The sequence below is a fragment of the Phacochoerus africanus genome, chromosome 6, assembly GCF_016906955.1.
Source record: "Phacochoerus africanus isolate WHEZ1 chromosome 6, ROS_Pafr_v1, whole genome shotgun sequence".
NCBI classification, from domain to species: Eukaryota; Metazoa; Chordata; class Mammalia; order Artiodactyla; family Suidae; genus Phacochoerus; species Phacochoerus africanus.
Window position 1 is genome coordinate 4566272 of NC_062549.1, and position 23151 is coordinate 4589422.

Below are 23151 nucleotides of genomic sequence, written 5' to 3' on the forward strand. Positions count from 1 at the left end.
GGATTTTTTGTTGTTGTCTTTTTTTGTTTGTTTGTTTGTTTCCTAGGGCTGCTCTCCCCGCATAGGAGGTTCCCAGGCTGGGGGTCGAATTGGAGCTACAGCTGATGGCCTACACCACAGCCACAGCAATGCCAGATCCTTAACCCACTGAGCGAGGCCAGGGATCAAACCCATGTCCTCATGGATGCTAGTGGGGATTGCTACCACTGAGCCATGGTGGGAACTCCCACTGCCACAGTTTGATGGCTAATTTCCTTTGATCAGATGGGTAACTTGACGTCTCTACATTTTTAGGATCTTTTTGGTAATGGTCAAATGAGAAGGTAAATTATTTTTTAAAATATTAAAAAGTAACTAGGTTTGAGATTACTCAAACAATCAAAGGCGCTTTTACCCCAGCTACCATCCCAACACTGTTATGAGAGCTTGTAATCATGCTTTGCCAATGTTAGGGAGATGCGAGAATGTTTTCTGGGGAAAGAGATGAATAAGCAGAAGTCAGTGTGGTCTGTAGGGAAGGGACGTGTCACCCCAGGCAGGAGAGACAGCACTGGCAGAGGTGACACGTGACAAGGGGGGACGGCAGGTCCCTGTGGCTGTAGAACAGTGAGCAAGGGAGCCTGGAGAGGGGCACTTTGGCCTTGAGGACAATATGAGGGGAAAGAACCCCAGTTTTCCCTTTATCCTAAGATGAGTGGAAGGATCCTGAGGATTCTAGGCAAGGGAGCAGCTTGAGTCCCTTTGCAGGTAGAAGATAGTCTTCTTTGGAAATATTGTGGAGAGATGGGACCAGAGGCAGGTTGAGCAGCACGAAGCCCGCGGAGCCATCCAGGTGAGAACCCAGGGGACCATGGGCAGGTGCACTGGTGCTCGAGATGGAGAGAAGTGAGCCCTTCTTGGGAGGGATCATGCCTGGGAGGCAAGGGAGAGGGTGACCCTCAGACTTCTGGTTTAAACAGCAGGCTAGATCATAGACCCATTTACTAAACTACAGAATGTTGGAAGAGAAACCAGCATTTCAATTCTTTTCTTATTTTTTATTTTTTGTCTTTTTGGGGCTGTAACCACCGCATATGGAAATGCCCAGGCTAGGGGTCGAGTCAGTGCTGTACCCGCCGGCCTACGCCACAGCACAGCAACTCGGGATCCGAGTCACGTCTGTGACCACAACTCACAGCAACGCCAGATCCTTAACCCACTGAGGGAGGCCAGGGATCGAACCTGTGTCCTTATGGATGCTTGTCACGTTCGTTACCACAGAGCTCCAGAAACCAGCATTGTAGCTTTTAACAATTTGTTTCCTCTCTGGTGGTGGCGTGGAGAGTTTCCTTTGAAACGTGTTAAGCATGCGATGCCTTTGAAAATCCCCACAGAAGACTTCAAGTTGGCAGCGGAACTTAGAGGGGTGGCACTTGGAGGACGAGTCTGGGGTAGAGACTTGAGTTTTGGTGCTGCACCCCCTGTTGTGGACGGGACCTGGAGAAGATGCGTGAAAACGCAAGGGCCCTGCTCTGGGAGGGCTTACGCTGTGGTTGGAAGGGAAGATGCTCGTATGGCTGCCGTGGTGATGGAGGCTATGAAGTAGAACCAGCCCCCATAAGGGCGCCGGGGGGTGACACGGAGGGTGGCAGGCACGCGTGCTGTCGGGGAGGCAGCTCTGAGAAGGAGGTGGAGGAAAGCACAGTCCAGGGGGACCTCGTGTGGCTCAGCTCCGCAGCGGCCAAGGGAAGCGGGTATTTCAGGGCGGAGGGGTTGGCCAGCATCGCAGCAGCCTTCTGAGAATCCAAGCAGGGTTTACACCACAGCTTCCCTTGACATCTTAGCGGCGGGTAGACCATTCACCACCTTGATGGGAGCTCTTCCGGCGGTGATGAGGGGCTAGAAACCAGATTTGGGGGGGGGGTCGTTGAAGAATGAGTAAAGTGATGAAGAAAGGGGGACACGAGTTGAAAGGCCTTCCTGGGGTGCGTGTCACTGTTAGGCAGAAGGGGCCAGAGGGCGTGCTGGCCAGAAGGGCTGCGGGTTTGGGCTTTTGTGTGTATTTATTTCTAGGGAGAGAAAGTTGACTTCATTGCAAAGCCATCGGGGAGGATCTAGTTGGGGAGAAGTTAAATGTGTCAAATAAAGAAGGGAAACTCGTTGTAACACTCCAGTCATTAAAAGGCTACTTTTTCTCAGGCCCAGGCCTAGGGGTGCTGAGACGCAGGCCAGCACGGTGGGACCCCAGGACACTCATGCAGACGTGCACACAGATAATCGGGCGATGAGGTGTGATCATGGGGCAGGCGATGCCCTGGTGACCCAGCATCGGGGGAGGGGCCGACGTTACCCCCCGCCCGCTGCTTCCTGACCCCAGCTCCTACTGGCTGGGTGATCGTGGCCGTGGCGCACCTCAGCACGGTTGCGTCATCTCCTCTGCGCCAAGGCAGAGACGTGAAGAAAAATGAACCGGAGAGTCCTGGCCATCTGGTAATTGAATCTAAAGCTGCAATAATTGATTCTGCGGACGTAGGCCTAGGCGTGCATCGATTGTGGAGCCAACTGGCTGAGGGTGGGCTGACACCCAGGCAGGCGCTGCTGCGACTTTCGGCGGCTGTTTACAGAACCTGCTCAGACACAAAGGCATTGGAACATCCTTGGATACACTCCTTGATGCCCAGTGGATGTCAGGGGAGCCGTTGTGGGGCAGGAGGGGGGCGCTGGCGTCGGGGGCCCTGGGCTTGGAGGTTGGATTCTAGATCTCACTGTGAGTTCTGTCCTTGGGCTGGATCCCCCCAGTTCCTATCTGTGAAATGGGTTTAAAGAATGATGTGCTTTTCTTTTGGCTATTAGTTCTCCCTTGATGTGTGGGTTTTCAGGCTTTGGACACTGGCTTAGATGAAAAAGGAGTCCCTATTGTGGCGCAGTGGAAATGAATCTGAATAGTAACCGTGAGGTTGCGGGTTTGATCCCTGGCCTTGCTCAGTGGATTAGGGATCTGGTGTTGCCATGAGCTGTGGTGTAACTCACAGACATGGCTTGGATCTGGCATGGCTGTGGCTGTGGTGCAGGCTGGCAGCTGTAGCTCCGATTCAACTTCTGGCCTGGGAACCTCCATAGGCTGCGGGTGTGGCCCTAAAAAAAAAAAGAGAGAGAGAGAGAAAGAAAAGGAAACAGTGAGGACTCAGGTCTCCCTTTGGGGATCACCAGGCTAAGGCTCTACCTATTTCATTGTCACGCTCCTGTTGAGCACCTAGTTTATTCAAAGCACTCCCCTGGGTCACAGGGAAGACGGCCCATGACCATCCTCCCGTGTGGTGCCTCAGGGGGCCTGTCGAATGATGGAGAAGTGGGGGGCATGTGGATGAGGATGAGGTGATTCCTGGATGGATACAAGACAAGGTGGAATATACACTCCAAAGATGTGAACATGGGATAAAGTGCATTTTTAATATAAATACTGACACCTGCCACTGTCTTATCTTTCATGATGACCCTTTAGAAGAAGAGGTGTTCAGGGTTAGTTTGACCACGAAGAACATAGGCTTAAAAACATAAGTCCTTTGCAAGTGAGTTTATGTCTGGAAAAAATTGAAAACACTAATTTGAAAAGATGCAGGCATCCCAATGTTCACAGCAGCACCACTTACAGTAGCCAAGATATGGGCACAACTCAAGTGCCCATCAACAGATGGACATATGAAGAAAATATACACTCACACATACACATGTACGATGGAATATTATTTAGCCGTAAAAAAGAATGAAATTCTGCCATCTGCAGCATTGTGGATAGAGCTAGAGAATATTATAATTAGCACAGTTGGTCAGACAGGGGAAGACAAATACTGCATGATATCACTTAGATGTGGAATCTAAAAAAAAAAAATACAAACAAATGTATAGAGCAAAACAAATGGATTCACAGATGTAGAAAACAGACTAGCTGGTTACCAGAGGGGACAGGGAAGAGGGAAGGAAAAATAGGGGTAAGGTATTAACACATACAAACTACTATGTAGAAAATAAATAAGCAACAAGGAGATACTGTATAGCACGAGGAATTATACCCATCATCTTATAACAACCTGTGATGGAGTTTATACTCTGTACTGTACGTCAGTAAAACAGTTTTTTTGAAAAAGGCTGAATGAGGTGTTCCCTTGTGGCACAGCCAGTTAAGGATCTGGCTTTGTTACTGCAGCAGCTTGGGTTGTGGCTGTAACTTGGGTTCGATCCCTGGCCTGGGAATGTTTACATGCTGCAGGTGCAGCCAAAAAATGAAATAACATTTTAAAAAACTGAAAAAAGATTAAATGAAAAAAAATGTAAAAAACTTACAAGTGAAGAGGTGACATTTTCAGAGGAGACACAAGGGTCTGGGATGAAAAGGAGCCTATCAGTTCATTAAAAAATACTAATTCTGTGCCTTTTATGCCAGGCTTCTTCCTAGAAGCTGAGAGCATGGTGGTGATTGATAGTCTGCAGGCTCAGAGGAGGGCAGCACAGAGCTGCAACTGCATGACAGGTGTTGTAAGTTAGCTGCTGCAAACTGCTCCGGGAACAGAGGCTGGAGCAGCTATCTCTTCCCGGAGCATCAAAAGAACATCTGAAGCAGGGACAAAACAGGTGAGGGTCTTGATGAATGAGAAGAAGAAAGTTTGGTGGGGAAAATGGCATAAGGCAAAGAATATTCAAACAATATTTAAAAACAATAATATTTTTAAAAAACAATAATGTCTAAGTCCATGCGTGTCACTGAAAATGCCATTACTTCTTTCTTTTTTATGGCTGAGTAATATTCCATTGTATATGTGTACAGCATCGTCTTTACCCGTTCCTCTGTTGATGGACATTTAGGTTGCTTCCACGTTAGATTACTGACTTTGAGCAAGTGTTGTGCTAGGACCTCTTAAAACTACCAGTCAGTAACCTGGTCTAATCAGACATCGACTTGTATTTGGCCTGGTAGAGGTCACTATCAGCCAGTAGCTCCCCCAAAATTATCAAGAAAGTAATTAGAACATTGAAAAGTTGTGTTCATTTTAGGGAGCCATAGACATTTGTTTCCGTGATCAAATTTGGTGCCCTTGACAATAATGTAACTAGAGATTATTATTCCATTTTATAGAAAGCAAAGCAATGAGAGGACCATCGTGTCCTTGTGACAGGAGAAAATCGAGACGCTAACCCACGCCCCCCGCACCCCTCTGCGTCCTCTGTCATGCCTCGTGCCATCTTCGCCAAATCCCTAGAGTTGATCACACGTGATGTTACTAAGTGTGAGATTCAAAAGGTGAAACTGAGGAAGAAATCATAGCATGTAGTCAAGGGAAGAGAATGGTTCTTTGAAATTTTTATTTATTTTTTAGTAATTCAATGAATTTTATCATAGTTATTGTTACACAACCATCATCCCAACCTGATTTTACAATTATCCATCCCAAACCCCCAGTCTACCCCCTCCCCCCGACCTGTCCCCTTTCATAACCCGACCTTTTTCAATGTCTGTTAATCTCTTTCTGTTCTGCAAATAAGTTCATTTATATCCTTTCTTTAGATCCCCCATGTAAGTGACAGCTCATAGGATATTCGTCTCTCACTGTCTACTAATTTCTCTTGGTATGGTAACGTATGTCACTGCAAATGCCATTATTTCATTCTTTTTTAAGGCTGAGTAATATTCCACTGGGTGTGTATGTGTCCAGCATCTTCTTCACCCACTCCTCTGTTGATGGACTTCCATGTCTTGGCTACTGCCAATAGTGCTGCAGTGAACATTGGGTACATGCATCTTTTCAAGTCATGGTTTTCTCCAGACAGATTCCCTGGAGTGGGCTTGCTGGATCATGTGGTATAGAGGAGGAGAATGTCAACGGGCCTTCTTCAAGATCAGGGGCTGTCTTGTCTGCAGATCCATCATACCAGTTGTGGTGGATGGCGAGGGTACGGTTGGTCATGGAGCATCTTCTGAACGCTGCATGAGGGTGGGGAGTAAATGTGTGAGACCCGCAGGGAAGGACGTTCACTCTAAGCTACCACAGTCGGAGAAAGCTTGCCAGGAGGGAGGGTGTTTGAAGTCGGCCAGGAAGAAGGGAAGGGCTCAGATCCCCCCTCGGTTCCTTAGATCTTGCTCCCTGGAATGTCAGCACCATGTAGGTGGGTGGTTACCAGACTCTCTAGCTGTGCCAAGCCTGTAGGTAGACGGGTAGATAGACGGGAGCTAAGAAGTTCAGATTGAGAAGCATCTCGGTTTGGTTGGGTGTGGGGTAGACACCCTTTTGTCCTGCATTTGCTGTGTGTGAAGTTGAAGATCAGTTACCAGGTTCAGCCAGTGCCAGGTCCGAGTCAGGGCGGCGCATCAGAGTCCAGGGCTCTGGAGCAGGCAGGCCAGCATCGGGAGCCTTGGGCGATCTGGTGAGGGAGGTGGTTTGACTTGGAGAGGGGAGAAGTTGGCCCCGGAAGATCCCCCAAGTTCACAAACAGACTGACTGCATCTGCAGCACTTGGCGCTGGTGCCCAGCACAAGGAAAAGGTGCTGAGGGAAGGAAGGGGGAAGAGCGGCTGCAAGGCCATCCCTGTCTTGGAGGACAGGTGCTCCGGTTCCTCTGGGCCGACACTGGAGTTTAGAAGGAGGAGGCGTGGGATGAAAGCGTGGGGTCTGAGAAGACAAACCTCTGGCTGCAGGGACAGGTCTTGGCCGGGAGGCCGGGCTGACCTTCACGTGGTCTGGGGATGCCGCGTGCATTTTAACCAGGGACTGTGTTCAGCTGACACGTCTGGTAGGAGCAGTTGTCAGAGCAGCCGCTTGCCCTCTGATGTTGGAGCTGCCCCCCCATCCCCGGCCGGCTAGCCTGGCCCCTTTCCAGCCCCTCACCTTCCCTCTAGTCCACGAATAAAGGACTTGCTCCTGGCACAGAAAATGGCCTGCAGGAGACTGCTCATCACCATGCCTGGCGTGTGTTCTCATTGGTCGGGACCCGTGCTAACCATTTGGGGTACATGCCCGCTTGGGTGGGAGGGTGGGGTCTAACAGAGGGAAGGTGAGCATCCGAGGAGAGTCTGGGTGAGCAGGTCCTTGTGTGGTTGTGTGGGGAGAGCTCCGCTCACTCACAGGCTGGGGAGGGGACAGTCGTGGCTTCAACCCTTGGAGAGAGTTGCAGCCTGAGGCTTCTCCTTTTCTTCTGGTCAGTCTTGGCTCAGCCATGGTGGTGGGGCTGGTCTTCCAGAGGGACCTTCCATCTCTGTGGAAGAGAAAGGCGGAGTGACCACCTGGGCTTGCCTGCTCGGCAGTGTCTCTAGGGACTCCCCGATATTTTCGTAGCACGTCAGCACTGCCCCCTTCACTCTGTGGTCTCCTATGAAGGCCAGGGTCACCATGGCCTGGAGAAGGGCTCTGTGTTCTTTGGAACGTACTGGGACCACGATTGGGCGGAGATGCTGCCGCTCTTACATGTATTTGATTAGCTGCAGTTGTGGCTACGCTTAGTTCTCCTGGGGAAGCCTGTGGCTGAGGCAGATGGCTCAGGAAAGCCTGAATCACATAAACAGGGGTCTTCGCCTCCCATTGGCTGGGTCTCCTAATGGCTTTTTAGCAGAAGGGGTTTCAGAATGAGAAGGTGGAGCCCCGGTTACATCCTTCTCAGAAACCCCAGGCTGTGTGTTTCAGGCATGCTTAGTGCTGGCTGTTTGTAAAGGGACAGGATAGGTGTGGCCGTTGTGAGGACGAAGCAGGAAACAGAGGCAGCCTCAGTGAGCTAGCTGCTTGAGCCAAGACTCAGTCCACCCACCAATGTTGATTCAACACCGCTGCCAAGTTCTCAGTGCACCTTGGTCAGTCATGCGTTCCGTAAACATTTGCCCGACCTGGACGTCATGAAAAGAGCTGGCTCTGTGCTAAGCTTTCACCTGGATGGCAGCTTCCAAGCTGGTCATTTAGGGCCAATTAAACCATAGTAAATCATGTAGGCTTTATTCTATGAGCAGTGGGGTGTGATGAAGTCTGGCTTTTATTATATTAATAGACTGAAGAATAGTAACAAAGATGAGGAAAAAAGAAGAAGTAGAATTAAGTCTTCCATCTTCTGTGTGAAGAGAAAAGTACGAGGTGACCCAGAAAGGATTAGATTCATCAGAACCACATCTTGATTGGAAACCCCACAGAATTTGTGGAGGACTGGATAAGAGGGTGAGGGCGAAAGAGGAACCAAAGGTGACCAGGAAGTATTTGTTTATTTTACTTATTTTTATTAAAGTATAGTTGATTTATAGTGTTGCGTCAATTTCTGCCGTACAGCATAGTGACCCAGTCATACTTATATATACATTCTTTTTCTCGTACTACCTTCCATCATGTTCTATCCCAAGAGACTGGATGTAGCTCCCTGTGCTGGACGGCAGGACCTCATCACTTAGCCATTCTAAATGGAATAGTTTGTATCTACTAACCCCAAACGCCCCTCCATCCCACTCCCTCCTCCCACCTCCTTGGCAACCACAAGTCTCTGCTCCACGTCTGTGCGTCTCTTTCTATTCTGTCCATAAGTTCATTTGGGCCATATTTTAGCTTCCACATACAAGTGATATCATATGGGATTTGGCTTTCTTTTAGTGACTGGGAAGTCTTTTGCTCTTGGTGGTCAAGAAAGTGGGGGAGGAACACGTGTTGGAACCACGGTCAAAGGTTCTATGTGGACGTGGACGTGTAAGGTGTGTATCTGACTTGACCTGGAACAAGTCACGTCGTGTGGGCGAGAGGTCGGGTCTGCTCAGGAGAGAGATGGAGCTGGAGTCATGGCTTTGAGGGTTCTTGGCTCACAAGCGGCCCGTGAAGTCTTGGAAACAGCAAGTCGGGAGGAAGGGTTACAGCCCAGAGAGGCAGAGAGGCACGGGAGGAGCCAGTCCTGGGGGAGCAGCGGGCTGAGAGGGAAATCGCGAGCTTGGCTGCTCTCCGTTAGCAGGCACGGAGCAGGTGAGGCGTCTTCTCGACACTCTGTAGAGTCACATCATTATTGTCGTTTCCATCTGCGAAAGAACCAAGGCTGGGAGAGTGAAAATCGCACTGGAAGACTCCCAGCAGTAAACAGAGAGTGCCTTTGGCTCCATTTTTCCAGGTGGTGCCCACTGCCCCAATCCCAGCCTTTCCCCGCATCAGGAAACAATTGAGGATGCCCTTTCCACATCCCCTGAGCCTTCACTAGTAGCTGCTAGAATGCCATTGCGGCCGATCTTGAATAGTCACTCGGCTGCACAGTCCTGCCCATCCAGCAGCGTCTGCAGTGTCGTTTCTCTGGGCACCTGTTGAGTGTTAGACTCCGTGTCCCGTGCATTCCTAGGTCATCTTGTTCAACCCTCCTACATCTTGAACGCCCATCCCCAGGTCACAGGTGAGGAAACGGAGGTTCAGACCATGGAAGTTCCTTTGCGGGCGCTCGGTGTACAAAAGGCAGACCTCGGAGCACATCTGTGTCTTTTAACTCATCCATTTCTTGTCCTTACACAAGCGTGAGGGACGAGGCCACGGTCTGGACCTTGTTATTAAAATATGACTTGATGCGCAAGAGACTGCACAGCGGTTAGGACCCACTGGAAGGAACCCAGCAGGTGCACTTGGAGTAACTGGAGTATGTATGGTAGAGGCAACACGCTGGCCTGTACTTTGGCGATTAGATAGCAATGCACATCATCGGCTAATAAAGTGTTATCCAGTGCTAGCCTGCCTGGGCTCACTCTAATAGGTAGGTTACCATGGTTTATACGTAAGCCATGGAGCTTCCCATCGCTCTTGATGGGAGGGTGCTTACCGCTAACTTGCATCGGCAGTCCTTGTTCATGTTCGGGGCTGTAAAGAGGATTTTCTCTGCGCTCTTTGGTTTGGTTGTCCTCTTTGTGCAAATAGGAGTTTCTGCCAGGCCACGGTACCTGCTTTGTAATTTCGAGTTTCCTGGTGGAGTAAGATCAGCGTCTGATGTCTCAGGAACTGGAACTATCTGAGGGAGCCTTCTCTAAATCGTCCCCCTTCATCCACGCACTCATGAATAATTAACCGATTGATCGTTTTGGTGTATATTTATTTGAGTGAGCATACCAGGCAAAGCCCGCTGTTCCATCATTCTAGGACTTGAATTCTTTTTCTGCAAAGCAGAAGTGGTGGAGTTGCGTGAGAGCAGTGAGGAGAGAACCAAGTTGGGAAATACTGCCCTAAACACCGCAGGCTCATCCTTATTGTACCATCGCCAGTAACTAGGCTTATGTCTCACGCTGCCTATGTGGCTGTTTAGTTCGGTAAGAAATGAGTGAGTAAACAAACTTGGACATGAAAGGAGGGAGAGAAGCACGTGCCTTGCAGACACCATTCTACCATCTACGACCTTTGCTGCTGAGGACGGAACCGAACCCCATGATCCTGAGCTCCCTCATGAGGGGGATGCAAGAAGGACTGTAAAATGCCTGGAACCCAGACCAGCCAATCCCAGCCTAACTTCCGGAGAGCAGCTTGAAATGAGCAAGACAAGTCTGTGTCTCATGCATCTTCTAAGTGGCTTTTTCAAATCCTAGAGTTAAAAATAGCAGTGTTTGTGCTCAGACCAGGTTGTTGCACATAACGTGCCACCTCATTTGAAGTGGTCCAAGGAGCCTATAGAAGATGTTGCAAATAGTGCAGTGTATCTGGAGAGGTGAGAAATTCATTCACACAAGGAAATATCTGTAGAGGTGAATAAGGGACTATTCATCCCGACTCCATGGACAGGTGTTCAGACAGGCACATCCCACCAGGAACTGAGTGATTGTTGATTACTGAACCCCAGGTTTTTGCCTGCGCCTTGATGCAGAGCAGGTGATTAAGAAGCATTTAATAAATTAATTACTATATTTGAGGGCAACCCCCACAGAAACATATTAATCTGGGGTTATGAATAAGGCATACACTCATCTCTTTGTGCAGTAAAGCAAAACACTCGATATTCCTTGTACAGAAGGGGACTTCACGTAGAAAGTAAGAAAAATATGAGATGTTCTTTCAAATGGCCACGACCGAGGCAGTTAAAATGTTGCCCTTGATTGATGGGTCGTCGTTGTGATGTGCTTCAAAGTCGGAAGGTGCCAGTATGTGCACATCTCCTCATATTTTCCACCAGCATTTTGTGCCTTTAAATGCTCTGTTGGCAGGAATCCCAGCCCGATCCCCCATCTCCTATTGTCTGGGAAGCTCTGAGATTCCACGATGGAACAGGGTCCTTTTCTGAATGAGAGAACTGGATCTGAGCCGTCCCTTCTGGGGCTTCTCATGGCCACGTGGGTCTCTGTCCAAGGTGATTCTCCAGAATTCCAGGCAGGCTTGTCCTCTCAATGGCAGGTTTGCTTCTGCAGCGTCTGTAAGGCTCTCGGGGTACAAGCCTTGGAATCCCAGGTCCTCCCGCTGTTGGTGAACGTGACATATCCCAACAGTCCTCTTCAAAGCATAACTTTTGCGCCGGGTTAGATGGGTCCACAGAACCTTTCAGCTCACGACGTAACCAAATCAGCTTTGAGGTCATAACCCCTCAGCCATAGGGAACATGCAGAGTCGTCATCCTGGGTACCTCGAGGTACCTCAGAGTTCCTCGAGGTACCTCTCTTTCTGGGATCAGGTTTTCCCCACCTGGAACCCACACAGTGTATGAATACCTCCTACATCAGGCAACGTCTGTTCCAGTCTAACTGGTCTCCCCAGCTTCCACATTCCAGAAAAAGTCATCTTGATCCCTGTGCGCCCGGAAAGTCCTGCTGTCTCGATGCAAAATGTTCCCCTTGTCCTTCTGTGCTGTGGTCTCTGGGGAAAGTAGCAGCCTTGATGGAATCCTGGAAGGTCACGTCACATCTCTTGACCTTGGCGATGAGTGTTTGCTGGCCTCACCAGTCAGACAATGCTTATGCGATGCGGGCGGTCGTCCTGATCTTTCTCTGGAACAACAGGGAACATCCGCCTCAGGTAGCTTTTTCTTCTGTCTGTTCTTTGAAATGGTTAGAAGCAATAATAAAGCTTGGCTTCCAGTGACTTTCCGTCCTTCCTGTTCCTAGAAATGAGCCAGAAAATGACCTAGTTTAAAGAGTCGTCATCGGTATCATCTTCATCTTACCAGGACATCTGCTTGGCTTTCGAGAATTTCACAGTTGAACACACACTTCAGCTCTGCATCTCATCTCAGCCTCACGTTCATTATGTCAATCAAGCAGAGTGTGGCTCTTGCTTCCATGAAGCCTGAGGGCACACACACATCAAGAAAGTGGCGGGGCAGGTCTATGTGTTTGCATTACAGAAGGAGGCTCTGCTCTAAACCGCAAAAATCCAAGGTCCTGACCTTGACTTGCTCATAACCTATCTTGGCTTTTTGACGTCTCTGAATTCCAATGTTCTGGAAGCTTCTCCCATAGGAATGTGGCCGGGTCTGAAGAAAACCTGTGATAGCATCTTCTTAGCATCTTCATTTTCAAATCGTCCAGACCCCACTCAGCTGTTCTCAGGCCTGGAGGGTTCGAAAGGGTCCTCCAGAGTTTTTTTTTTGTCTTTTTGTCTTTTTGTTGTTGTTGTTGTTGTTGTTGTTGTTGTTGCTATTTCTTGGGCCGCTCCCGCGGCATATGGAGGTTCCCAGGCTAGGGGTTGAATCGCAGCTGTAGCCACCGGCCTATGCCAGAGCCACAGCAACGCGGGATCCGAGCCGCGTCTGCAACCTACACCACAGCCCACGGCAACGCCAGATCGTTAACCCACTGAGCAAGGGCAGGGACCGAACCCGCCACCTCATGGTTCCTAGTCGGATTCGTTAACCACTGCGCCACGACGGGAACTCCTACTCCAGAGTTTTGATGGCTTTTAGCCCAAGCCTGATTCTCTGTGGAACTCTCTGTGCAGGCAGTCATAGCCAGGTTCAAGAGGAATGGGTGTGGGGTTTGGCCCACAAGTCAGGGCCCATGAGGGTGCTGTGGCTTGAACTCTGGGGCAGAGAGGACTGTGGCCCATGAACAGCACCTGCACCTTGTAATTGGTGCTTGCTGAGCCCTCTGGGGCTGGAGGGGCTCTCAGCGGAGGGAAGGTCATTGTGTTGTGAACATTTAGAGATGCACACATATGCAAAGTAGTAATATTGCTCTTTTGAAAAGAAACAACAGAGAAATCTTCGAAGCGTGCGTTTCGGTCTGAAGTGCCAGGTTGAAGGGTCTCAGGTGTACTCTGGACCGTGGGAGTCCCTGAGGGACTCCCCCCCCTCCCCCTGGGCTCTGCTCTCTTTCTTTCTGCTTCTCTCCTCTTCCTTCCAGCCCCTTTTCTTGCTTCTCCCACTTTCTTTCCATCGGTCTTGTCCTCCCTCAAAGTTCCAACTCTCCTTTGGGTTACGCTGCAAGCTGTCGACTCTGAGACACACAAAAGATGCAGGTATTGGGAAGATGCTAATCTGCACCTCCTCCTTGGACCCCTGGAGTAAATCTAGTTGCTAAAGAAAAAGTTAAAAGAGTCTAAAGAGAAAAGGGGCCTTTTACCCTCCAGCTAGGAAGGGGCAGCCTCCCCAAGCATGGTCTAGGTCTTTAAACATGGGGAGAGTAGCCAAGAGCCCCCCCACCCCCCCAGGGGGGGCAGTGCCAAGTGCATAGGAGAGAGTGGGGTGCACAAGATGTGCACAAGCGCCCTCTGATGGCCAAGGAAGGCTCTGCATGTGAGCGGGAGAGCCAGTCCTAGCAAGTTCAGAAAGTGACCTTGCCCAGGAGAAGAAAGAAGCATCTCCTTCAGAATGTCAGGAAGAGGGAACCAGGACAGTGAGCCAGGTATCCAAGAGTGGCTTGTCATTATTGAAGAAGGGAGCACCCCAGTGGGAACAGAGGAGGCAGGCGCTGTCCCAGTGACGCTCCCAACCCCCAGAGGGTGTCTTATGATCAGTGAACCTTCCTTGGCAAGGAGGCACCTGATTTATGCCCTGCTTCCTAGTGATGACAAAATGACACAAAAGTCCCACAGAGCATCAGAAATGCCTCAGCTTGGGCTTAACAGGGCACCTTGGGTTGCAAGGATCTTCTGTAAACCCTGTTGAGTCCTGTGATCTAATTGGTCCATCTGCGCAACGTCAGGGGCACTCAGTCTCCCACAGATATGCAGCCAGTGGAAATGTACTCAGCAGAAAGCTCTAAGACCTTTCTCTGAACATAATGAAAAAGTCACCCTACTGCATTTTGTATGCCTAGTGTGTGCCTGGGCTTCAGATCTTGATTTATTTCATCCTTTTATGTCTGCACGGATCCCAGGAGGTCAGTGTGGTTATGCCTGCTCTTCACATGGAGAACTGCTGTGGTGCTAAGAGGTGATGTCGCTTGCCCAAGAAGGCAGGTGATTGACCTGTTTTGCTGGCTGTCCCTCCAGGTACGCGATGGCTCAGTGTTGCTCTGACCTTCAGAGTAGTCACCCCACCCATCCTCTGCCACGTTGCCCATCTGGCTTCTGCATCACCCAGGTCTTGACAGTGACAGAGGAAGGGCTGGTGCCGCAAATCAAAACAGAAAGGCGTTTGCACCCAAGGATCACTGCTGCTTAAAAGCCGCATCAGTTTGAATCCAGCGGGTCTAAATCGGGCTGCACCAGGCTAGTAATTTTATTTGCTTTGTGATGAAGAGCCAATTGGAGCAGGCACCTCTGAGCAGCTTTGAACACGACCTGAGATGTTGCATTTCTTCTTCTCTACTCTGGAGCCAAAGGCTGGTGGGGTCTAAGTGTCACAGTGCATTGGGAGGTGACGGCGACCCTCTGTCCTTGTTTCCAAGGGACTGTTTGAGCCAGCTGGGGACAGTGCACACGACGGTCAGGCAGTTTTCCTTTGCGTGTTGGCCTTGTTTTTCTTATTTTCTCAGCCCCCTTTGAAATCAGGCTGTTTCAAGTAGCGTTTTGTAGAAGACCAACCTTTTGCTGGGAAATGGGTGCATTTTCCTCACTCTCCCTAGAGGTCTTTGCCCAGGTGTTAAACCGGCTGATGTGAGGACAAGTCCACACCATGCTTGTCCTGTCCCAACTGTGGTGACACCTGCCTCTTCTTGGTTGAGCTTTGGTCTCTTCCTCTGCAGTGGCCTTAGCTATTGTCTGTGACGATGGAGGAAAGGAACGCATTTGAAAAGCACCTTGGAAGCTGTGAAGTACCACATGCTTGGCCTTTAGTATGAATAGCTAATCATTGCCTCGTGTTATGTAAATATTAGCATCATTTGTTTTAGAAGATGGCATATTTTTCCAACCGCGTGGTTTGTGTGTTAAGTGATTTGGAGGAATTCAGCCACTTTCTCTCCACGGTAACCCCGTGCAGTGGGTGCAGGAAGGTCTCCCAGCCTCGCTGAATAGAATCATCTTCCTGAAGTTCACCTTCACTTTGGGACAGTGTTTAGGGACGAGGTACATTTAGAATGTACTGGAGGACATGGAGTTGAACAAGTTCCTTAAAACCTGGATATCCAATACAATTAGAATTAGCGTAGGAGTTCCCATTGCAGCTCAGTGGGTTAAGAACCTGACCTGACCTGGAGGATGCGGGTTCGATCCCTAGCCTCGCTCGGGGTTAAGGATCTGGCGTGGCTGCAAGCTGTGGCGTAGGTCACAGATGCAGTTCAGATCTGGTGTGGCTGCGGCTATGGTATAGGTCGGCAGCTGCAGCTCTGATTCAACCCCTAGCCTGGAAATTTCACTGTGCTGTAGGTGTGGCCCTGAAAAGAAACCAAAAAGAACCAGCACGTTTATCTCAAACTCACAGAGCATCCATGTCCTATGTAATGTGCAGACAGCACCGTCAGGGGAGCGATGCTGTGGTCATTAGGATGTCCTTGGAGAAGGAAGGCCGGTTTCTGTCTTTATCTCTTTTCTCTCCTCCTCGGTATTTCCAGAAGAGGGGGGTTCTGGAAGGCTGTAGCGGGAGGGGATGCGTGAGAAGGTAGAGAGTTGAACAGGTACTGACTCCCAGCCGGGAAGCTCCGCCCTCTGCATGACCAAGATCCCGTGACTTACAGAGGATCAAACACGGTTCTTTCTGCGAGGCTGGCCCCATGCAGTGGAGGTCCATCTCCCACAAAGGAATCGCGTTCGTCCGTGGACGCTGGTCTTTGGAAATTGCGGTGGAGTTGGGGGCCACTGCGTTTCCTCTGGCTGGACCGACACTGAGGAGGCTGCAGGTCCAGGCCAGGACAGACGGGGGTTCATGCCAGCTCGTGTTTTGCAGACAGTGGCGGCCTGCGCTCAGCCTGCATCCACGAGAGCACCGTGCACAGCCGGGTCTTCCAGATCTTGTACCGGAACGAAGAGGTGCCCGTCAATGATGCCGTGATCTTCCGGGCTCATTTGCTCCTCGATGGTGAAAGGGTAAGTCCGGGAATCCACCACCGGCCGCAGACCCATGATCCGTCCTCGGGCCTGCGTATCCACTGCTGGGCAAAGGGACTGGAAGGGGCCGCTGTGGATTTGCTCTGAGATCTGACGGATCGGGAGCATTTTAGAGCATTCCTGCGCTTCGTGGTTTATTCATCCTGGTGCTCGTGTTTTCATTCATATTCCTGCTCGTCTCATGTTCCGAACGGGTCCCCTTGACCAACTTGCTGACTCTCTTAGTCCTTTCTTTGCCTGTTTGCCCATCTCTCTGGGCCTCTGCCAGCCGGTCCGTCAGCAGGTGTCTGCTGAGTATCCGCTGTGCGCAGGGCCGTGTGTATTGGGGGGTGGGGCTCGGATGAGGGACAAAGCTGAAGAAGGCAGCAGGACCTCTGCCCCCTGCTTACAAGTATCCTGACCTTTTGGTTTCACAGCATGTGAGAGGTCCGGCAGGTGCCTGAGTGTGCCCTCTCCAGGCTCCTCCCATCCTGGCTGTAGTGGGCCGGCGTGTCCACTGGGGTCCTGGAGCCTGCTTAGCTCTTGAGGACCAATGGTACCCATCTCCTCCCCATCTTTATTTTTAGTGACTTCACATGGGTGGCTTGAAATCAATTATGATGGAAATATTTACACCGTAGAAAAAGCACCAATACTACAAATCGGGATTTTAAAAAGTTTCCTTCAGAGAGCTGGTTGTTAAACATTTAATTTTTTTTTAATTTTTATTTTTGCAGGGCGGTGCCCGTGGCACATGGAGGTTCCCAGGCTAGGGGCTGAATCGGAGCTATAGCTGCTGGCCCACACCACAGCCACACCAGATCCGAGTGGCGTCTGTGACCTGCACCACAGCTCACAGCAATGCTGATTCTTAGCCCAGTGAGTGAGGCCGGGCCAGGGGTTGAACCTGCATCCTCGTGGATACTTACTAGTTGGGTTTGCGACCGCTGAGCCACAGCGGGAACTCCTGGCTTGAAACATTTACCAGCACACTCCTGACCGTATCTGCCTCTGCTTGGTAGGTGGGAGGGCTCCCTCCCTGCTGCTCTCTCTCCAGGTCCAATAACTGATAACCTCTCCCCGCCCGACCCTTCAGGCCAAAGGTGGTGAGGAGTCCTGGGTACCTGACCTCCAGACACCCAGCCGTCCTTTGTTGCTTTGCCTAAATTCTTCCCACACCTTTGCAAATCATCCCCTTCTGGGGAACTGAGTGCACCATCTACTCCCGCTTGGCCACACGTGCTTTAGCAAGAGATACCCAGAGGCGGCTTGGAGTGTTAAGGAACCCCCAGTTAGGCCGCACACAAGAGCTCAGCTTCCCCGAGTCCTAGAGAGCGAAGGTCACTTGGTTTGTCCTGGGTCACTGTCCTTCGGCATGTGGATCTCAAAGACCCTCCTGGGCACAGGGGTCGTGATTAGAGGCTGGGGTGGGACATGGCTCAGATCTCTTGATCGTTCTTCCGTCTTAATTCCATCAGACTCTCCCTCCTGCCCCGGAGAGTATAAAGCTTTCCACGGTTAAACTTTCCCAACCCTCAAGCCTAACTCACGGGACGTTGCCGCAAGCCGTGGTCCTGAGGCTGAACAGGGGGGCATTGTCGTCTTGCACGTAGTTGGAACAAGATGTAGTTCTTGCACGTGTCGTTTCCTTTAGCGTAGAGATCTGCCTGCCTCTGCAGGCTAACCATTCAGGCCTGTGTCAGGGTCGTCCGCCTGGCAGCGATCCCTGTTATAGTTAATCATTACATCCAGATCAGTGGCAATTAAAATGAAGTGGATACGCTCATAAAAGCTGTATCTCTGGAATGGATGCCTTAACTCTTTTCCAGTGAGTGTCTGTTTATGCCAGCCCAAACCCTGCTGATAGCCGGGTGGCCAGAGCTCATGGGCATGCCCGCACGTAGCCGTGTGGTGAGCAGCACGCCGATAGCATGCCTTCATCAAGTGTGTGGATGTGCGTGCCTCGGGGGGTGTGTGTGTGTGTGTGTGTGTGTGTGTGTTTGGAGGGACGGCAGGTAGCCACCAGCGAATGAAGAAATGAGTGACTAGAGAAACCTTTGATGCATTCTGGAGCATCTTGCTATTAAAAATATATTGACTGAGTTCCCGTCTCAGCTTAGTGGTTAACAAACCCGACTAGTATCCATGAGGATGAGGGTTTGATCCCTGGCCTTGCTCAGTGGGTTAAAGATCCGGCGTTGCCATGAGCTGTGGTTTAGGTCGCAGATGTGGCTCGGATCCTGTGTTGCTGTGGCTGTGGTGTAGGCTGGTGGCTACAGCTCCGACTTGATCCCTAGGCTGGGAACCTCCATATGCCAAAAGACAAAAAAAGATGTATTGAGACAGGGAGTTCTCATTGTGGCTCAGCGGAAGCAAACCTGACTAGTATCCATGATGATGTGGGCTGGATCCCTGGCCCTGCTCAGTGGGTTAAGGATCTGGTGTTTCCGTGAGCTGTGGTGCAGGTTGCAGACACAGCTCATATCCCACACTGCTGTGGCTGTGGTGTAGGCCTGCAGCTGTAGCTCCAGTTCAGCCACTAGCCTGGGAACTTCCATATGCCACAGGAGCAGCCCTAAAAACAAAAAAAAATGTACTGAGACATCAATGAAGTTCTAGCCAGGCTTAGTCTAGCCACAGCTGATCCTGGGCCTGCATACCTCTCCTTGTTCCAGAAGAACTGCAGCAAGTTTAAAACGGGAGCCTGCAGTGAATTTTTGTTACCTAGGCAAATGCATGCTCCGAGGTGGCTAGCACGGCTTGCTTGGCCAGTCTTACTTCTCAGGGATTGGAGCTGGTGACAGGAAGCTGTGGAAGTTCCCATTGTGGCTCAGGGGGTTCAGATCCTAACCAGTATCCATAAGGATGCAGGTTCGATCCTGGCCTCTCTCAGTGGGTTGAGGATCTGGCATTGCCATGAGCTGTGGGGTAGGTCGCAGATGCAGCTCAGATCTGGTGCTGCTGTGGCTGCAGCCTGGGAACTTCTGTATGCCGCAGGTGTGGCCTTAAAAAAAAAAAAAGAAGAAGAAGCAGCAGAAGCTGTGTTGCTTGGGTTGTGTGTGTGAAGCAGGGTTTGTGATTATGCAAAACAAATCGAGGAGAAGTTATTCATAGCACTCAAATTCAGTAAAACGTTACCTTTCACATGCTTTACATTTTTTAAAACAAATTTTCAAACCCTGGGGAGCTAAAGATAAATTCCATCCATATGTCCCTTCCTGAATTATGTTTAACCAGGAACACATTTCCAAAGTGGCCTTTGGCTAAGAGACTCCCATCCCTTACAGAATGAGGATGTTCTTGCAAAGAAACCCAAACCAGGGGGTGGGGGTGCAGAAGGGCTGAATTTATTCTTCAAGATACATGAATAGCTTCCATGCGACGGGCGCTATTCTGGGAGCTGGGGATCCAGAATGGATTAAGACTAGGCTCTCTCTTCATGATACCAGATGACAGGGGATGGTAGACAAGAGAAGGGCCATGGGGATTTAGCCAGAGGCTGGATGGATATTGTCAGAGGACCCCCCCCCCCCAAGCCCCATCCAGCGGGAGCTTCTGAATGCAGCCCAGCATGGCCAAATCCAGGGACTGTTTTCCAGAAGCTGGAGACCTGCCACGGAAGTGTGTAACCACCCGATTTTGAAATGTTTGCTGCTTGTTCAAAACATTAAAAAAAAAAATACTATGAGGACTAAACAAAATATGCCCACAGATGGTATTTGTCTCATGGGTTTTCAGGTTATAAGCCAGAAATCACTGTATGGGAAGTGTTGAAGGCAAAGACAGAAAAAAAACAGGGTTTTGTGGGTTGCGGCAGAGAAGGGGTCCCTCCGGCCTGGGGGTGGGGAGGAGATGGGGTCCTGTCTCAGGTGTGCAGTATTTACACGGATGTCCTGAGTAGGGTGTTTGTGAGCTCTGATATTGAGTAAGTGACTCCCCTGGAGGCGGGCTGATGTGTGATGTTCTGAAAAAGAAGATTCAGGGCTCCAGGGCTCCCAGTTTTTAGATGCATGTGAGAAGCTGGCAGGTAGAGTAAGAATATTCCCATGCTAATGAATGAAAACAGACTAAAAAAAAAGGGGGGAAGGAAGGAAACAGTCACGGATCGGACACGAAATGCTCATGTGTCTTAAAGCACAAATAGTTAAGAGCCACGGGTCTCGGAAGTGATGGATACAGTTTGTTGTGAAACTGAACCACCTCGGGGACTGGCTTCACTTCCCGGAGCATCGGTTTCCTTCTCTGTGAACCTGAAGGCGAGTCCCAGCCCCGAGAAGGGGCCAGAGGTCACCCCGCCTCCACTGTCCTGTCTCTAGCCAAGCGGGGCTTGCTCTCGACAAATGCACCGCTCCACCCTTTCAAAAGCAGGTGCCCCAGTGTACTTCACTCTTGATTCAGAGGACTCCAGATCAAATCTGTTTGGGAAATAAGGTTCTCCAAAGCCATGCAATATAAAAAACTTGTTTAATTTTTTTCTTTTTTTTTGGCGAGTTGGCTTTTCCCCAGATTTGACTATATAACCCTTTTCCTTCTATTTTCTGTATCATACAGATACCCCTTTCAACCAGCGTTACGTAAAACATGCATGGAAATGCTGCTTTACCCATAAATGGTATTGATCTTAGGGTGAGCGTCTTTGTCTACACTCTGGGAAGGAGACCAGCTACATGTGTCGTTTGGACCAGATTTGACTCTTGAAATCCTGAAACTTCGTTTCTCTTCCAGGTGGAAGAGGCGCTAAGTGAGGTCGATTTCCAGCTCAAGGTGGATTTGCACTTTACCGACAGTCAACAGCAGTGAGTGTCCCTGGAATCCTTGGATCACGTTAGCGCCATCGCCTCTGCCCGACCCTCCCCCGGGCCTGGAGTGGCCTCATGGCCACGGAACCTCAAGACCCGGTTCAAGACCCGCTGCAGAAACGCAGGCAGGGAATGTCTAAGTTGCCCTTTCAAGCTTCATGCATGTTAGGCGGGAGGCTCGAAGGTTGCCCGCACAGACAGCTCCTGACGTCCTAACTTTATTAATGGTCACCGTCTGGGAGCTGACGCCTCCATACACTTTCCATGCGGTGTACAATTCGGTGTTTAGATTAATGACCCTAGGAGGCTGCGAACATCAAGATCCCTTGAGAAACAAAGGCGATTCTGCCGGCATCCTCATCTTTAGGCCGAATATCTCCTACCGTCGTTCAGCTCTCTGAAAGTTGGAAATCCGTGGATGTGTAACCTGCTGATTGCATTTGTCCTTATAACTGCTCCCTTTGAACGTGTTCTCTGGCCTCTTCTTCCCACCCTGGGGGTGAACAGTCATGTCCCAGAGCCTCCCCATGATCTTTCCTGCAAGAAAGAGGGTCCTTTTTTTAGGTATTTCAAAGTCCAGTCAAATGTATTAACCCAAACTCCAAACTTTCCTCTAATTTATAACTTCTTTTTAAAAATTTTATTGAAATGTAGTTGACTCCCAAAATTGTATTGACCTCAGGTATACAGCAAAGTAAATCAGTGGTGTTACAAATATACAAATATCCATTCCTTTTCAGACTCTTTGCCCAAACAAGCTACCACCCAGGACCGAGTAAACTTCTTTTCGGTGGCACTTTCCCCTTTTCTCCACCGTGCCCCAGGCTTTCTCGGTGCCCAGTGCAGCAACAGAGTGTGGGTGCTTTGCCTCCTGTAGCTTGCTGCCTCCTGCCCCCTGGGGTGCGTGGGCTTCCCAGGGTCAGGCACAAAGAGAAGGGAGGAGATTGCAGATGAGGCAGGGAGTTCCGTGTGATGGGTTCAGTTGCACGCAGGGCTCTTGAGAGGGCAGATTCTGAATCACTGCTGTCTCTGCTCCTAGTGTATTCTTGTCCGTTCCTTGGAGATATAGCCATTACACAGTCCTCCTCTTTCCCAGCCCCGCTAGGTCTTTGATATAATGATGCTTCCTATGGTTGGGTCATTCACTCCCTGCAGGGAGGTCTTTTGGTAGCTCCTCCTCCAAGCAACGCACCTCCGGCCCTAGGATAATGGACACAAGCTCTTCCAACCTCACCTCACCCTGGTGAGATGCCCCGCCCTAATGCTACTCACTCTTCTTTGGCCAATCCAGCCACCTCCACCTTCACCTGGGGACCTCTGCAGAATAAGTCAGGCGCCAGGACCTGTGTCGCCCAGTTTCAAGGACATAGGGCATGCTCATACGAGGACTCCCCTTATTAAGTTGAAGATGAACTTGGAGTCCCTTCTTTTTCAACTGTTCCATGGGCAGAATCTCCACATACTCGGACACCTTTCCAGAGGTTAATCCTCCCCTTTGACCTCTACAACCTCCCATGGGGATGGGCGATCCGGTGGCCAGATGGTTCCCCCATCCCTCCAACGTCCCCATCGCAACTTTCATTCTCTCCTCAAGGACTGTCCCCTCCCTGGGATGTGTCCGATTGTTATGGATGGGGGTTTTCATAGCATGGGACGTTGAATCAGAGGGGATCTGAACCATAGATGGACGGCTGCTGAAATGTCAGAGGCTTGGTGGCGTCCGTGTTTTGAGAATGGACACTGCTGATGTGGACGTGGGTGGTCAGCCTTGTCTCGGGATCTGTCCGTGGTCCTGCCACTGTGTCCGGGCTCAGCACCACAGATTCCTCACGCTGGTCTTTCTCTGGACCCCAAGTGCCTCTGACCACCTTCCCCATTGCTTCTGCTTGCCTCCTGGTGGGATTATGGAGAAATCTTATCTTCCTCACGGCTTCCCCAGGACTGGTTGTTCTAGCACCATATTGAACTCAAAAGCCCCATCAGAGACTGGCCTTCTTTCTAACCTGTAATCTC

The 23151-nt window shown here is 50.3% G+C and overlaps 1 protein-coding gene across 1 annotated transcript in view; it reads left to right on the forward strand.

Annotated features, from left to right (window-relative positions):
- FAM135B (family with sequence similarity 135 member B) overlaps window positions 1-23151 on the forward strand; it is a 175055-nt gene that overhangs the window by 70010 nt on the left and 81894 nt on the right. Inside the window, exons 3-4 of the mRNA XM_047782921.1 lie at window positions 16200-16339; window positions 21065-21135. Coding sequence (XP_047638877.1) covers window positions 16200-16339; window positions 21065-21135 — 211 coding nt within the window. The remainder of the gene's footprint in view (window positions 1-16199; window positions 16340-21064; window positions 21136-23151) is intronic.